This window comes from Tyto alba, unplaced genomic scaffold (genome assembly GCF_018691265.1).
Source record: "Tyto alba isolate M040663 unplaced genomic scaffold, T.alba_DEE_v4.0 Super-Scaffold_22, whole genome shotgun sequence".
Taxonomy (NCBI): domain Eukaryota; kingdom Metazoa; phylum Chordata; class Aves; order Strigiformes; family Tytonidae; genus Tyto; species Tyto alba.
The window spans coordinates 31,718,415-31,736,732 of record NW_024881296.1 but is presented as its reverse complement, the minus strand read 5'-3'; the positions used below and the strand labels follow the sequence as shown (position 1 = coordinate 31,736,732).

Genomic DNA, 18,318 nt, shown 5'->3' with positions numbered 1-18,318 from the left:
AGTGCTAGAGGTCACACCTGGGAGAGGTTTTTTCAGTTTAGGGGAAGGAAGAATGAACCCTTATCAAAGGTTAGCTCATTGCAGACCCCTTTTTCTACATTTACCTTTAATATCTCAAACCCACTTAAGTTTGATTTTGAATTATGTGTCATCCCGAGATTTCAGGGTACTATGGACCCATACTCACTTTATTCTGTTCTGAGACATCCAGAATATAGATGGTATCAACTTGGAGCTGCTTGCAATCATCTTCACCTTGCAGAACCAGTTAGTGGACAGGGAATTTGGTGTTTGGATTATCGTTATGATGGGATCTTTTCAAGACCCTGTTGTAGAAATTTTTCAATCTCGAACCCGAATGGGGGGTTTATGCTAGTTTTACACCTTCTACAAACTTGGGACATAGCTTGGCCGACCCCTCCTGCAAGGAACAGTTCTCAACTTTCCTTTTCTTTAGCAAAAAAGTTATATCTCAGAAAGCAGCAATACCAAAAATTGATGAGATTAAGACGCAGTATTGATTCAGTAGAATTAGGCCACTACCGGTATTGGGATGATAATAGTCATGTCACTTTGATGCATCGATTTGCGGACAATTTAAATATTTCAAATTGCTGGATATGTGCAGCGATGCCACGATCTGCACATCATGGGGTAAATTTGATAGGAATCCCTATTTTAGTAAATTCATCTTTGCACTATCTATGGAACCACACAATACAGATGGAGAATTTTACTAATCATGCCCTGACACTTTCTCACACGAGATTACAAAATAATACCTTTGTGAATTGTGTGCAAAGATGTTATCCCTTTGGAAATACCAATACGGGTTCTTGTCATAGACATGTGTTCGTAGGTAATTGGACTTTGAGATGTGACAATTTAACTACAATACAGAACAATGCCACTGAAGGATATATGGTATCTGCTATCCCTGGAGTTTATTGGTTGTGTGGAGAATATGCTTACAAAGTTTTGCCACCAAAATGGGGAGGCATTTGTACTTTAGGAATTGTAGCCCCAGATGTAGAATTTATTCCTCATCAGGCTGATGAAAATCTTTGGCATCGATCATTTTTTAAGCGCACAAAGAGGAGTATTTTGAATCCATTAATAGAAAGGCCTACAGGATTTCATGCCTTTGCACGATGGCTTATACCTGGACTGGGAGTAAGTGAATTGGAAAAAGCAGTTTTAAATATTTCAGGGGAAATTGAAAAGCTGGCCAATGCCACAGCAAAGGGGTTGTTAACTGTACAAGAAGAATTTTCTAATTTGTCACAAGTGGTTTTGCAGAATAGAATGGCCTTAGATTTGTTATTAGCATCCCAAGGAGGAGTGTGTACCATTTTAAATACCAGTTGCTGTATGTTTATCGATAAAACAGGAGAATTGTTAACAGATGTACATCAAATATGGGAAGTAAGCCATATGATGCAAGTTGTGCAGCGAGACAATGTATCCTGGGATGTTAGTGATTTATGGCAATGGGCTACTTCCTGGATTCCTGATTTTCCAACTTTAATCAAGAAGATTCTAATGGTAGTCGTTTTAGTCATAATCATTTTGATCATGGTAATGTTTGTATGTCAGTGTTGTGTCTCGTGTTTATCTCGTATACCCACCAGACCCTATTGTATCCGATAGGATAGTGAGTATCCTAAAAAAGAAAAGGGGGGACTGTTGAGAAAATGTTGCAATGCAGTGCTGCTGCACAAGCTGTTCTATCAGCTCTGTTCCCTGTATAGCCCCAGCCCAGGGCTGCATGCGCAGTCAACTGAATAGAACATTAATAAAATGTTGTAACAAAGGTAATGATGTGCCTGACAGTTCAAAGGATGTTGATGTATGAGAAACTGGCCCTTAGCTACCGAAGCAATGGGAGATCTATCATTGTGACTACTAAGAACTGAGACGTACAGAACTTGAGGTAATCGCCCTTGAAGACTAAAAGAAAACAAACAACGAAGTGGTCGGACTCCAGAACAAGATGTGAAACCCATTGTCAAGATAATAATGCTATCATTGTGACTACTAAGAACTGAGACGTACAGAACTTGAGGTAATCGCCCTTGAAGACTAAAAGAAAACAAACAACGAAGTGGTCGGACTCCAGAACAAGATGTGAAACCCATTGTCAAGATAATAATGACTGATAAAGTATAATTCTGTGTATTCTGGATTAGGTAATGCTTTGTAGGTGCATAAATACATGTATGCGAACTCATGTAAGCTGTCACTCTCTGCGGAGGTGACCCAACGCTGCTGGACCTGAATAAAATCCTAGAGTAACCCACGACGGAGTTCGAGTCTCCTTTAACAGTTAGTTCTGAACTTTAAGCTCTTTAACATTGCTGGTTTAAACTAGTAGTCTATGTAATGCATGTACACACCCAACCATAAAACACATCTTAACTTCAGTCAAATGACAGAGCTCCAGAAATGCACCAATTCTGTGGTAGCATCATTCAGTTACCAGTTAACAACAGTTTTCTACTGGCCTTAGAGGCCACTGCTGTTTCAGAGTTTGTCTCATTTATTGAAGTGCAGTGGAAACATAAAAAATGAAGTATCTTGAGGATGGGCAATGATAAGTATGGTGTAAAACACTTAGGCTGTTGTAAAACTATGCTGCTTGCAGTGAAAGAGCAAGCGAATACTGAGTTCTAGGGTTGGCCTTAGCGACCAAAGTTGCTACAGTTTTGGAGACTCCTTGTCTGTGTACAGTGGCTTTAATACAGTGGCAGTTCTGTGCCTTTTCTATCCAAACACTGAATTTCATTTTGTATCTGGACAGTTTAATTCCTACTAGGGAATACAAACAATATACTATAGTGTATAGCGTTCTATGTAAACATACAATTAGCTGATAATTGGGAGGATAGCTTTACTGCATTATTGTATATTTCTAATTCTGATTTAATGCAAGTGGTGCACGTTTATTGGTCAAGAACAAAACGGAGTAATGGGAGCTCACTGGTACATTAAGTTGAATGGCAGTGACTATCTTTAGCAGAACCGACGTGGAATTAGACAATAGGGAATTTAAATGTTTGTGGATGAGTAGCTGTTTCCAGTCAACCTAGCTGAAAATCTAAAGGGCAAAAGCATTCTGATTTATGTTGTTCATTATTTCTAAATATAGTTTCATTGAAATAAAATCTGAAGGGTTTTGATAGAGCAGGAAAGTTTGGCATCACTTGCATTTTACACAAATGATTTCTGGCCTCAGGATTTATTAGATTCTAGCATCAAAAAAGGTTTTACTTTTATCAAAAAATTAAAAAATGACATGCTTGCAGCATAATATGTTCAGTGTGTAACTTGCTTTATAATTCAATTTCCATTATTTTCAGCCTTTCTTTCCATTTTGAAAATTTGCATTTTTTTTAGTAAAGTGCAGTGAATTAATATTTACTCAGTCACACCTAAATGCAGGTTTCACTTAAAATGTTTTCATTTTTTCCTTTTAGCTTGTGAACGAGTTGATTTTTAACATAAGTGGAAAGGTAACCAAGAGGTGGCTTTCTTTTGGGGGAAAGAAGTTACATCAGTGGGACGCCATTTTGAAAAGTATTTAAAATTTATTGGAGAATGATGCCAAGTGTGATTTAAAATATTCTGTAGTTAACTATAAAACTGCTGTCATGAACAGGACGAATCTGGGTTTGGAAAGCTGGTTACTGAACAGGTCTATCAGCCTATCACCAGCTAATTTAGGAGGACTCTAGATCTTCTTCACTTTAACCATCAAACCTAGATAGTTACAGCACAGCAATATTCCAGTAAAAATTTGATAATAAGGTTAAAGCTCAGTTATTTCAATACTGAGGAAAAGCCATCCTACCTATACCAAATCTAGACAAGTTCTCCTGTCTCAATGTCTGAAGAAAAGAAGCCAAAGCTAACAGTTCAGCTTATATGCAGGACAGAACTAAAAAAACAGAATAGCTTCTTTAAACAAGGAATCCTTCATTCTTGAGGTCACCCAACCTCCTCTAGCTAGATTTTCAATTGTGTCACCAGTAACATCTATTTCCCTTGCAGCGATAAGAACATTAATTGGTGATCTTTAATTATTTTTGTATATAGAATTTAGCCTTATTCAGCAATGTATTTACTTAGTTTACAATGCAAAGAATTTCCTTTCTTTTTAAATAATGAAGGCCTGATTTATTAAAATAGATAATATTTCTGGAACAAATGAGAATTTACCTCAATGCCTTTAAAAACCAAGCTTTTTGCCCCAAGCTCATGAGAAATACAGCAAAATAGAGGAAAAAGTCAAAAGGACACAGAAAGGAAGTTAATGAGGTAAGCAGAGGATATCCAGTACTTCTATGTCAGTGTAACCTAGACCTTGCCTGAGGGATGGTCCTGCCAAGGCTCTCAGCCCTTCTGCTGTATTCACACTCAAAGGCTGACCGCAATAGGGAGCCCATCCCTGAGTGCCCATGTCCACAAACACCTTTAAACATCTTGATATCTCATGTATCTGTGACTAAAGCCACTAGGATCTAGAAGCCACACAGGTTGAAGTGCTCTTCGCCCATGCACCAGATGCCTTTTGACAGTGGCCCCCCAGATGATATTCCCAGTTTGACTTGGAACCGCATGCAAGTAGACTGTGTTCAGGTGCTCACATTAAAGCAAGACAGCATACATACATAAAACAGCTAGACTCCAAATCCCTCGTCTCCCATCTCCTGAAGCAAGAGACAGTTAATCATTTGGTCAGAGACAGATTTTTAAATAAAGGCCCAATTCCTTAATGTCCTTTTAATGGATCTTGATTTTTACCAAGATACAAGATTATACTACCATATTCTTGTAAAAAGCACCAGCTAGTGGGGAACTTTTATGAGTCAGTGCCACAGCCAAGGAAGTGAAGCTGCTACATCTCTCTGTGGGGAGAAAGGGAGCAATTTTTATGCATGATGTGTATCTCCAAGGTCTAAATTTCCAGTTACTGTTGAAAGCCAGCATCATAAATCCTAAAAGTCATTAACGTCAACATGAAAGTAACATGACTGCCTAATCACAGAGTGATGAAAGCTCCTCTAGTGAGGACAGCAGGCACCTCTTGCTCTTTACAAGGGATTACATCAGTTCCTGAATGGAAAATGCAGCCTAGCAGTTGCTAACAACAAAGATCAAGATCTATTTTTTGAAGAATGCCAACAGGACCTACCGACTCCTCAGTTTGAGAGAGTGAATACAAATAGGACCAGTAGAGAGTTAAAGGAATGGATATGAGGACACTGCACTGCATGCTGTTAGTCTGTTCACTTGTCCTGGGTTTGAGTGAGTGGTGGGGTTTTTTTTGGTAGCAGGGGAGGGGGCTATAGGGGTGGCCTCCTGTGAGAAGCTTCTCGAAGCTCCCCCAGCTCCAACTCCACCTCTGCACCAAAACTGAGCCAATCAGCTGCACCTCTGCGATAATGTATTTAAGAAGGGACGTGGTGACAAGCAGTGGGACATGTGAGGAGGAGTTGTGGCAACTGCGTGAACACCAAGGTCAGTGGAGGAACAGAGGAAGAAAGGAGGGGGGAGGTGTGCCGGAGCAGAGACCCCCCTGTATCCTGTGGTGAGACGGCAGGGCGGCCCCCCCCTGCCACCCATGGAGATCTACGGTGGAGCAGACACTGATTTATGGCCTGTTTATTTAGCATGGATAATCAAGGTGCTGTGCCCGAAGAAGGCCAGGGTCTTGTAGGAAAAGGTAGACCCTGCTGTTGTAATTCAGCACCGGGAGGATTGCAGCATGCGGGGGTGTCCCACGCCGGAGCAGCTCGGGAAGGGCTGCAGCCATGGGAGGGACTCCACCAAAGCTGGAAGAAGTGGCAGCACCAACTGCACCCCCCATTCCCTGCCCCTGCACCGCTGGGGGAGGAGGTAGAGAGATTGGGAGCAGAGCTGAGCCTGGAAGAAGGGAGGGGTGGGGGGAAGGTGCTCTCAAGATGTGGCAATGCTTCTTACTGTCCTACTCTGTCAAGTGTTGTTGTTAGTATCTGTAATAAATCTATGGGGTTTTTTCTTCCTCTAACGAGTCTGCCTTTTCCCTGTGACCATAATGGGTGATTTGCCCCTCCCTGTCCTATCTCGAATCCCAAGCCTGGCTCATTTGTCCCTTCTCATCACTGGAAGAGAAGGGAGCAGTCAGCGGCTGCATGATGTTTGGCTGCCGACCAGGCTCAAACCACGACATCACTGCCAGCCATGGATTCATATTCCTCACCTCAGATGCTTTGGGAATATTCCTTTGAGGGAATTCCTTTGAATGGAGACTAATCTGCTTGCTGGAAATGGCAGAAACCATACGATAGTAATGAGAACCATCTCCAGGAACAGCAGTGCCACAGACAGGTTCAGTGGTGCCAGCACTGAGTGGGAGTTCCCTTAATACCATACCTTGGGACTGGGACTTGGTTGCTGATAAGTAGCAGTGTTGGTACAGCTGTTGCATTGCCAGTCATTATTGCTGCTCTTGTCAGCTCCCAGCAGCTAATAGCAATATTTTCTTTGAAAAAAGCATTTTAATTTTTCCTTACTAGATGCCATTGCATACTCCAAGTCATGTTATTGCTTAGAGCATTGATGCTGCTAACAGTTCTTGATTGCTGACTCTACCTGCATCAGAGTTAGCATCAATGATCAAAGTACGTAGGCAAGAAAGCCTGACAGTAGCAGTTTCAGTTTCTTCTCTATGCCTAAACAAAGACTATGATACTCTCATACTCACACTGGGAGTATGGCAGGACCCTTCTTCAGGATAATCTTATCCATTAATTGGGTTTTGTAACTTCTCCAGGATGAGAAGCAGCTTTTACAGGTAATTAAGTGAGCATAATCTGAATATTGTGTTTTGATTTTTGAATACTGAAAAGTAGGTCTTGCTATTTTGTCTGGAATACATACAGACACAAAGCATCATAACAACACAGTGTACAGAACAGTTTTTAATTCCATTATTGTAAGGGACAGCCCTTTTTCTGTGGTGACTTTCAGGTTCATCATAATGACATTTAGTATGCTGAACACCAGGCACATTTTATATCAGGAAGAATGCTCAGACCAGGTTATGAGCATTAGAAAGTGAAGATTTGTTTAAAAACAAAACAAAACAAAATAAAAACTAAAAAACAAACAAACAAACAAAAAAAAAACCAAACCAACAAACAAAAAAAATAAAAAAACCCCAACAAACAAAAAAAAAAAAAAAAACAAACAAAAAAAACCCCAACCAAACAACAATAAAACCCCCACAGACTGATATGGAACAAGTCTGAATCTGAAAGGCAGGCAGTACATTGCTCAGGGCCCATCTTGCCCCAGAGGGTGTGAGAGAACTAAGAAGGCATTTCGACTGTGCCACCTCTCATGTCCAAACACTGAACACAAAAGCAGGTGAAGCAGCATGAGCAGACTGCTTTCATGCAAAACAAGCATGTATCCTACTGCAGGATCCATGCTGACGTATTCAAATGAGATGTTTAATTAAAGCAGGCTCTGCTTTACCCTTTTGAGCCAGGCAGACACTCACAGAGCTAGACTTACATGCCAAAGCTAACTGCAAACTTTCAAAGCCACATAAATCAGTTTATTTCTGACTACAACTGCTTTCTGATTTGTAAGCTGCCAAACACGCAGCATGAGCAAAATGGGTGAAATCTTCTTTCCTCTACCAATGGACAACCCATATTTCACACTTTATGTTAACTCACAGAACGATGGAGATACTGAATGACATAAATAAGAAGGTGAAGCATAAGATGTACACCAGGAATTTTTTTTAAAGCTTTTGCTTTTACTCTAAAAGTGTTTAAAATATTAGCTATGCAACACCACACACTGTATGCACATCAAAGTTTTAGTGGAAAAATCACATTACAGCTCTACAGCCATTGAATGATCATTCGTATATGTGTGCTCATTTTCTGGCTCTGTAGACATTGAAGCACTTGATTTGTAGGCTTTTAATCTTAGAGGAAAAGGGGCTATCATCCTGGCTTCATCCATGTACAGCATTCACAGTATAGATGGTACCTAATGCTGTACCTGCCAACAGTGCCCCTCAACCCCTTTAAACAGCTGGCTTCCTTCAGCAATTGGCTCCCACATGCTGACTGGTTCTGGGACTGTCTTTTACATCTGCCCTGACCCAGGTACTATGTGCAGGTTAAGCCTTCCGTTCCTTGTCTTTAAACCTGGCTCTGGGCACCCAATGTGATCTCAATACAGATTTTGCCCAAACTCAGGAAGCCCATGAGACAGCTTTTCAACAACCCTCCTCCTGTTTAAAGCCAAGAGGCCCATCCATTCTCTGAGACAAGCTGTATCTCTAAGCCCCATTAGTTAAGGGGAAGCCTCAGCCTTACGGCAAGAATGTTCTCACCAGCTTTGCTGCTCTTGCACTGTTTGATGCCACCAAAGCAAACTCATATGGCGCCCTTCTTCTACCCGGATGCCTCCCAGGCCAGATGTCTTCTCTGATTTTTATCTAGTCCTCTTGACACAGAGATATTCTAATTTTCAACTGGTCCTCTTGGCAGAGGATTTGCACGTTCACCAGTTTCAACATTCCTGCTTATCTTCCCTGTACAGGAATAATATCAACAGATGTCCAACTTCAGGAGTTGTACTCACCAAAATGTTTCTTATCTCTATCCCACAGACACAGAAAGGAGATGGCCTGTTGGTCCTCTCTTTAGAAATTGTTTTCATTATGTTATTCCCAGATCTGCTGGGGATGGCAATGTATGCCCAGTTATTTGCAAATATCTATTGCTATCTTAACTGACGTCTTGTCAGAGCCTATTTCTCCTTTTAACACTTAACTCCAAATTTACTTGTGTGACAGCTTCAGAGAAGCCCTAATGACCTCATAAACAGGCTGTCATAGGATGTAAGAAATTGGAGGCATTAGAAGAGGGACTGTACTCCATCTCCAGTTGTGTTTAAGAACATGAACTACTAGCAGTCTTCTACCCTGTTATATTCCCTTGAAGTTCAGGTAACAAGATATCCTTAGATAGTCCCTTTGCTGACAGGTTTTCTCATAAAATGCTTGGGCTAGATTGAAAGAGCTTGATTCACTTGCAGAGATATAGCTATTTAGTGGCATTTGGGATGTCATAAGGGTATCCCAGAAACCTCTGGAAGTAGCAGAATATGACACAGGACCTATGGGAGACCCATGCCCTTCTGATTGGCAGATGGAGCCATGCAGGGTATCTGTGGGCACTTTTATGTCTGTATTCAGCTAACAGAATTTATTGTGAAGTCACACTTTCCAGGGACAACACTGTTCAAGACTGGCAAGCTTTCAAAACCTGAAGTACTGAAAGGAACAATTTACTCTTTGGTCACCACCCCTGTGATGACTAAGCTAGTGTCTGAGCCACATGTTTTCATCATATTGTGATAAGTAATAGAAGAATTTTGCTTTCACTAAAAGTAATTAAACAATTACTTCCTAGGCTAAAGCTATTATTAGTACAATGATCCAAATTTTAAGAAAAGTGAAAGACTTTACTACTGGGAAAAGGGGGGAATTGATCTGAGGAAACACCAACCCAACAGCCCCCCCTCTTGGGATGCTCACCAGATGATCCATATCAAAGGGTGGTAACTCCTTTGCAATGGAATGAGAAAGAACAGAATGGGCCATCTCTGGTATCCCTTGTCCTTGAGATAAGAGAGGAACTGAAACCACTGAGCCATAAAGACAAAGGAGCTGCAAATTGGCCCAGACTTGAAGGAGAAGGTGTACGTGACCACAGGACTGAAGAAAGAAGATTGTAGAAGAAACCAGGAGGCGTGCCGAAGGTGTTGAAACCGGCAGATGGGTGGATAAAAGGGGGTTTGAAACTTAAACAATTTGGTGAGCCTGGACGCAGCTGCGACTCCTCGGCCACCCCAGCGCTGCATTTGCTCTCTTACCTTAATAAAGATTCATTAATCCATATTTGGATGTGATTGGCCTTAATCTACCTATAACAATATGGAAGAAAATTGCCAGCTCTAACCGCACTTCCCTCTCCATCACCTTTTGTGTTTTGATAATCTTCTGGCCAAAGATGGACACCAAGTGTGTCCTATCTTCCTGTTCCTTCTGGTTCCCCCAAGTATAGGGCCCTTCTTGTTACAACTGGCAAGAAGTGGTTTCTCTCACAGCCTGAAGGACCATAAGCCCAATAATTCCTTAGGGCAGAGGAAGGGTTTTATGGTGTCATTTTGATGATAAAAAAAAGGAGTAAAGAGATCAGTTAGAACAAGCCACCAGGTGGCTGTTTTAGCAGTAATCCCACCCTGGCTGCAAAGGGGAGACTGGCTTGCCTTTCTTATTTATTTTCATGGTGTGATCACACTTCTCATTGAAAGTACCTCCCATTTGCAGCTGATGAAGGCCAATATCACTACAAAGCACTCTCCCCTGGATTACCGAAGCTCCAGGATATTTGCTTGACTGTAGAAAATGTCTGAGGAGGATTCTCACTCCATAACCAGAAGAGCTGTTAATTAAGGAGGCTTTCCTGATCAAGTTCTGAATATCCTTTAACATGGAGGCTCATATTAATGTCTGTGTCAGGCAAAATCCAAGCTTCTTTCCAATGGTGGCTCAACCTGATGAATATTCATAGGGAGCATGATTCTAAGGAAAACCTGCTTCAGTGACAGACACCTCCAGCATGGGTTTATGTGCTTACTTATCAACATTTTACAGCCCTGAACAGTGCACTTGCTCAAAACCGTTCCTGTGATGCCAGACACTCTAAAATGAGTATACTCCTCAATCTTGCTTGAATATAGTGCTCTGTAACGAGGAACACATCAGCAGATGTTTTAAAGAAACTGGAAGAGAAAGGTAGATGCTGCATCTGGAAGCAATGCCCTGCATGGAAGGCCAAACAACACTTGTGCGGCGTTTTGGGGAGGAATGCCTGCTGGCAGGTAACAGGGCTTGGACAGACCAAGGGGCAGACATCATCTGAGCACATCCCAAAGCATCACAGGAAGCTTGTCCTGGCAAGCAACTGTTTTTTCACATACAAAATAGAAAGAGTGGTTAAGGATTTTATTAGTAGTAATAGCTTCATTCCTCTTTTTATATAAAACCAAATGCCAGGTATACAAGTGACCATTCCCTATTGGTCAGTAATCTTTTTATCAGTTTCATTCCATTAACAATCCAAGATTATACCAACACAAAGCACATTTGACAGAGTTATATCTTACAACTGTTCAGAAACTAAAGCTCAATATAGAAGTCAGCTGTGTGGCTGGTAAGTAGGTCATCTGATGGGAACAGATGTGCTCTTTCATCTGCACTGCTTGCCAGTTGGCTTTGAATTATAATGCCCTAAACGTCCTACTCTGCCTATCTAAGGGAGATTGTGGTGACACAAAGGGACTAGGAATCCTTCACTTATTGTTCTCAGAATGTCTCCCTAACCTGCAATTCATTTTCCACCCTTTTACCTTAAATAATCCTGATGTGTTGGCTCCTAGTCCACACAGGGCTGATCTGTTCTTCCAGACGTGGAAAAGGGATGAAGGCAAGGGGATCTAACTAAAAATAATTTGGATATCTTTTGGGTTTGCCTGTAGTATTGGCTTCTACACCAAATATTTATTTTTTTTAGGCTAAGACTCTTTGTTTAGCAGTTTAAATTTATCACAAAGTAGTTAGTGCCAAGGATTGGCAGAAAGGTGCCTTTGTGTGTGTTCTTAAATATACAGAATGAAAAATCCCACATTGCACTCATTTAGAAGAATATTAAACAAACATCTTGTTCAGCTGTGCACATTTGTAGCGACATAATTTAGGATCTCTGAGCCAGACTTACTTTCTTTCAATGTAGAAACACATTTAGATCTAGGAAAGTTATGATTCCCTCAATTTTGTGGGACTCATTCTTAAGCATTAATAGGCTCCACAGGTGTTAATTCTTGCATTTATATTTATATACATGTTCAGGATACAGGGAAAATGAGAGAAAGAAAGGAAATTTGCTTAGGGTTACTTAGCGTCTTCTCGACTCCTCCCAGTTTAACCCTTATTTGCTTAAAACATTAAGGCTAGCAGAAAATGCCTAGGACTTTAGAAGAGATGGAACATACTTCCTTATTCTTTAATTTCTGAAGCAAACAAGCAGTGACCAAGTGATTGCCTTACGCAATGCAGTTAAAAAGAACAGCGATTGCTGATTTACAGACACATTGCAGTACAATTACATCTTCTCTATAGAAAAATGAATCGAGCATGCAGTCCCTACAGGATGACTGCAAAGCTCTTCTCTAGCTAGCTGCTGTGAGAAAAAAGACCCACATTTGCACTGTCAGGCACTGGTGGATAAAGGATGGGTAATTTTTAATGCATGCACAAAACCAGGAGCCTGACATTTCTCCTCTAGCACATGCAAGACTGTTTATTGTTTTGCAACCAAACGAAAGGTTTCTTACTTCACACATTCTGCAAACTTTTCAACTAAAGGAAGCAAAGAGGGAAGTGTTTATTCCTGCATACATTAACCAAGAGGGAATAAATAGAAATTACTGAAGCTTCTAAAACAAAACCAAAACCAAACCCAACCCCCAAACAAAATCAAAACCATGTATCTGCTTTTTGGGTAGAAAACTACAGCTACCTTCAAACACAAGGGTGATTGTTGATGCAGAAATGCATCCAGTAAGTTACTCTTGGTGCCCTAAAGATACGTGTCTGGTAAACAGCAGGATGGACACATGTAAACTAAGGTCAAGTATCTGCTTACATATCTTCTTCGTCACATTTTTACAACTGTTTAAATTTTACCTCATTTTAATTGCAGCACTGAAGGAAGTATGAGGAGCATTAGCAAAGCATAACTGGAACATTAATGTATTTATGGAAGCGTATAAATTAATTAGTATGCTTCAAACACTTGCTGGACAGTGACAGTTTTCTGAATTCTCTAACTAGAGGAAAATACAGCAACTGCATGCATACATTCATAAATATCCCTATGTATATCACACATCAACACAAACAGCTTTTGGATAACAAAGTGCAATGTGACAGTAGGATATGGCCATTTGTTACCAGCTCAAATATCACTTTGCATTCTTATTTGTATGGAGGTTTCAGCTCTTAGACATAAGCCTTCATTGCTTTTCACTCTAACTGGAGGTGTATAAGCTAAAGTAGAATGGGAATATTTCATTTAAAAAACAAGACAGAATGTTCTGTCCAATTGGTGACAATTCTAAATGACAATAAATGTGCAAGGCATCCAGAATTGGGCTTAGCTCCGCTGTTGGTACTAAGTTCTCCAGAAACTGAAAAAAAGTCAAGGGTCTGGTTATAGGACAAACTCTATACAAAATGAGTTTAAATATGATGAGATCACTTTCTTCTCCCCTTTACTGGCTGGTGGTCTTACCATCAGTAGAGGAGCTGAAAAACGCAGAACTCAGTTACGCACCAAAAATCTTACCTCTCCCTGAACCTGGACATCATCAGGTTTGTTTTCAGCAAATGAAGATTTCCTGGTCTGTCCTCGCCTGTGGCCAAACTTGCATTTGTTCCTCAGGACTTGCTCATCATCTTCAATGGGTCTCCGCACATATTTGAAACGATCTTTAAGGGCCCGTTTCCACAGTAACTGCATGGAGGGGAAAAAAAAAATCTGTCATTACTGGTATCTTTCAAGAATTTGCCCCATTCCTAAAGCAGGTCACTTTGTTTTATCTAACTTTACTTTATATAAAAAGTGTTTGCCACTATGCAGAAAAAGACCCATAGGACGATATCAGCATACTGGTGGCTTCAGGGCTGAAGGAAACACAAGCAACTGTGGTACATGACTACGGCAACTGAACAGCAGGGCTACTGGCACTGATGTGTTTTGTTAAGAATGACAGTGATTGAACCTAAGGGTTAAATTTATCCATTATAACCAGGCCTGTCAGTGAAACCATAGTTTGATTTCCTTTTCTTAGCTCTTACTTCAGGATGCTCCAGTCACGACACTACACAGTCAATCAGATCAGCTCACTGATGCCACAGAAAAGTAATGAGAGCTTTTTGAGTGAATTGTTTTTCCTCTACCTCTGGCAGCATCTGACTGGTTGTACAGTTGTATGATTATTAGATCTAACACAAGGGAGCAGGAAAGACACAGAGGGATGCTCCCTTTTGCAGGGAGCCTACAGTCATGTTGGATCAAGCATATTATTAAACTGAACTCAAAATTGCTGAATTAAGAGGGTCATTTAAATAGGCCCTAGTGTTTGTAAGGTTCCACAAGACATGTAAATAGCAACTTAGAGACAGTTCTGCACTGCAAGAGGGTGCAGACCCTGTTTAATGGAGCCATTCATCACTCCTTGGCAACCAAAGACTGAGATTATGTGGTCCTACTGCTTCTATCACACTTGTGTCCTTTTTTCACTTGGGTACTGAAAAGTTACTTCTGTAAATTGGATGGACAGCAACTTCCTCATGCATCCTTACAGACAGACGGCTGCTTACCTGCAGTCCCTGGCTGGGTGTTCCATGGCAGGACCCAGCCATGCTAACTATGACACGCAGGGAAGCAATTACTAAGCAAAGGCTGTTAACACCTCTGCAGGCAAAACCTGCAGCTGTGAATATTGAAAACGTTTTGTCAGATCCTTAAAAGCAGATGCTTATTCCAGTTTATTGAGGGGTTTTCAACAGTAAGAGGGAACAAAAGTTAGTCAGAAAAGTGACTGTAAATGACAAGACGTGCAAGGGAGATTAAAATAGCTGTTACTTCATTTTCTAAAATTGACTCCAATACTATACTCAAGCCTGTACTCACTGATATATTAAAACACAATACAAACAGAAGAATGATTACCCCAAATTTCTTACCAAAATGGTGTCCTTTATTAGTCAAGGTCAAGATCTGTATTAATGGTGAAAAATGACAGTGGAAGAGTTATGAGAATACAACCCCTGTGACATCTACCTCTGCCCTTCTTGAGCAGACCTGGGCCAGCCAGGGCAGGTGTGCTCTTCCTCGGGAGACACTTCCTGCCACCCACCTACGGCCCCCTTACAGAAGTATCCTCTCACCACCAGTCACGTTTGAACATCTAAGAACTGGAAAGATAACAAGCCCATCTGCATTTCTGGTATGTAAACTTCAGACCAAGGATTCTGTCACAACAGGAGTCACATCATCACCAACCTAAACATAATGATTAGAAATTACTGCTCACCCAGTCTTCTCACAAGATGTATTTACAGCCTCCGTTTGAGCTTTACACCCCAGCACTGTTTTCAAAAGCAGTAAGGTGACTCCATGCCTTGAAAATCCCACTTGCTATCTGCCTGAACCAGGAAGGCTCCTAAATGCATTTACAGTTCTGGCCCTATGCATTTACATTTTGATGGAAATACCCCAAAGTTATATGCCTAGCAAAATTTATTTGGAACATTGTTATTTTAAGGCTGTTAAGAAACAAGCAAACAAAAACCTTCGCTTAATACTTCTCTGAAGTGTTCAACAGATGTTAAAATATTTTAAAACATGATCATCCCAGAATATATTAGCAGCTGACAATTTAAATATCCTCTTAGTCGATTTTTGTGCAGTTTTTTTCTTTTGAAAATGTTTGTCTGGCTAGGAGACATTTTGCTTATTCTTCCACATGAAGGAATATGCTGACACCTATACAGAGCTTTAAATATCCCCCAAAGTTCAAAACATTCAGCTCTTTCATCCTCCTGTCCTCAGACAATTTAAGAGTTTTACCTAAATCTATTTCTATAATAGGATACTCATAAGCTTAGTCAAGTCCCTTCTCACATACCTATTTCATGAATGAGACTGCAAGCACATACATTTATGTGGTTTTTAGCAGGTAATGCATCTTCCAAAAGGGATGCTTTCGTTACCATTTTTGAGCTGATAATTTTATTTTATATTAATTCCTCCTCACAAACAACAACACAAAAAAAAACAAAACAAAACAAAACAAAACAAAAAAACAACAACAAAAAAAGACAACAAAAAACCCACAAACCACCCCAGGAAGGTTTACAATGCTTGTAAGGGAGCAGGAGGATTAGTCTGTGCCTATCTGACATAGGAGGGAAAGGATTACATACAGATTAAAAGCAGTAATTTTCTAGCAAATAATCATTTTGTGCGCAGCAGTTACATAACTCAGGCATGTCTGCACTGGGATCCTGGGTGGCACCGACACCACGGCACCGCTTAGCACCCCTGAGCCCGAGGGAGCCCACTGGCAAGCGATGCCGATGAGAATCCTCTCTTTTCTTTCCTCATGTAATGTTTTCTTGAAACCATACAATTTTCAACATGTTGGCTGAAATGAAATAAGGGCACTGGCTCTTTCCAAATGGTTGGTTGTAACTCTTCGTAAAAGGAATAAATACAAATAGGATAGTATCTTGCAAGTTGTCAAGAAACAATGTAATGCCATTTGTAATGCCTTTTGACTGCTGTGTCTATGACCTTGGCTTTTTCTATATAACCTATTTGTCTGTAACTGCTTACAAGTTTTGCATTGGTTACATTATACACCAGAAATCTAATAATCTATTTAATGATTAAATGGAGATTATCTATTTATTTATTTATTTTAATGTTATATCTGTTAGTTTGGGATAACATTGTTTTCAAGTAGAAGGAAATATCATGGAAAAATTCCTTAGATAATTGCTTTAAAGAACTTTTTTCAAAAAGCTAATCTTGGAACAGGGTGGGGAAATTAATTTCATTTCAAGTGCTCCAGAGAACTCTTAAATGAGCTTTGCCTTTAGTATAAAATGATATTTTTTTATGATTTAGAATTTCAGAAAAAAAAAAAAATTAATTCCTGCTAGTAAATACCTGTCTTTTAAAATTCATAGTACATAGGTAGCTTGTTTGTAATCTTATTTGTAAATGTATTCATTTAAGATCATTATCATCATCCTGACTATATATCAGTGTATATCCTTTGCAAAAGGGCTAATGGCACAGAAGCATATTTTTCCCTACTGCAAAATTAAATGGAAAACCTTTTAACCAAGAAAATAGAATTATGGATAATTTACTCATAAATCTTGAAACAATAAACCTTTAATAACCTCACATTGCAACAGTATGATATTGAAACTATTAGACTAAGTTTCTACATAATGCACACATTGTTCAAATTACTTGTCTAAAATAGTATGGAGTTAGAAATAAAGTGTCCAGTATTTTTAGAAAAAAGAAAAATAAAAAAAAATAGAATGTTCAAAGTTTTGCAAGTAAAATTTTTTCTGTCCTGAAAATATTGGTGTGAATTTAAGTGCTCTTAGGTTTGTTTTTTTGTTGTTGTTCTTCTATGTTTTCCAGAAGACCTTTCCCCTTTCCAATTCTCCAAGCCATTTCATTTCCATGAAAAAGTTGCAACAAAACTGCTGACATTTCCAATTCAAAGTTTCTCCAAGTTTTTCATTACATCAAATTCTTTACGGTCTGATTTTCTGTTCTTGGTCAGAAGAAGCAGCTAATTCTAGAATGTCAAGATCTCCCATGAGATGAGCTTTGCCATTTTGCTCATTTCAGCCAGAATGCCCCACAGGTTGCCCCTGCCCACCCATGCCACGCACAGGCGTGCATACCAGAACTGTTTCCATTGCATCCTTCCAGCAGCAAAGACACACCCATTTCTGGTGATGGGCTCCAAACCGTAAGACTCATGAGTTAAAAATAAAACCACATCACTGACAGACCTTCTCGGGGCATCTCATTAAGAACTACTCCAACTTCTGCAGACCACAGCCGATGCTGTGGCTGCTCCTCCACCCCAAAGGGTAAGCAATTGCTTTCCTTTTAAGCATTAATTTAGAGTTTAACTGAATCTAGGAACTGAGACATAACACAGCAATAAATAAAGAGCAATAAAGCAATGTCATTAACAATACAGTGGGATATAGCATTTTGTGTGGCAGAAAGGAAAACACTCAATGGCAGAAGTGAGCTCCAGCACACCAGAAAAAATGTGAGACTTAGTACTCCAAACGTATGTTCAACCATTCTGGTTTTTGAAATGCATGCAACTATTTATTTTTCCTTTAACTTTGACAAGAAATTAAAAGTCTGAACACTTGGAAAACATGTTTGGTGGTATTCTAAATAAACTCAGATAACTTTATTAATCTACCAGTCCTGGAAACCATTATTCTCAGAGGCCTGCCCAGCTGAATTTACATGTTTGGTGTGTCCCTTTCTTCAGCCTTACAAGCCACCAAAAGGAGGATGTTATCTATCAGACACAGGCATCTGTGCACAGCTGGTCACCCAA

The 18,318-nt window shown here is 40.0% G+C and overlaps 1 protein-coding gene across 2 annotated transcripts in view; it reads right to left on the bottom strand.

Moving 5' to 3' along the window:
* SAMD3 (sterile alpha motif domain containing 3) overlaps positions 1 to 18,318 on the bottom strand; it is a 53,595-nt gene that overhangs the window by 15,908 nt on the left and 19,369 nt on the right. For both annotated transcript variants that reach the window (XM_032983167.2, XM_032983166.2), the window contains one exon: positions 13,482 to 13,649. In XM_032983167.2, coding sequence (XP_032839058.2) covers positions 13,482 to 13,649 — 168 coding nt within the window. The remainder of the gene's footprint in view (positions 1 to 13,481; positions 13,650 to 18,318) is intronic.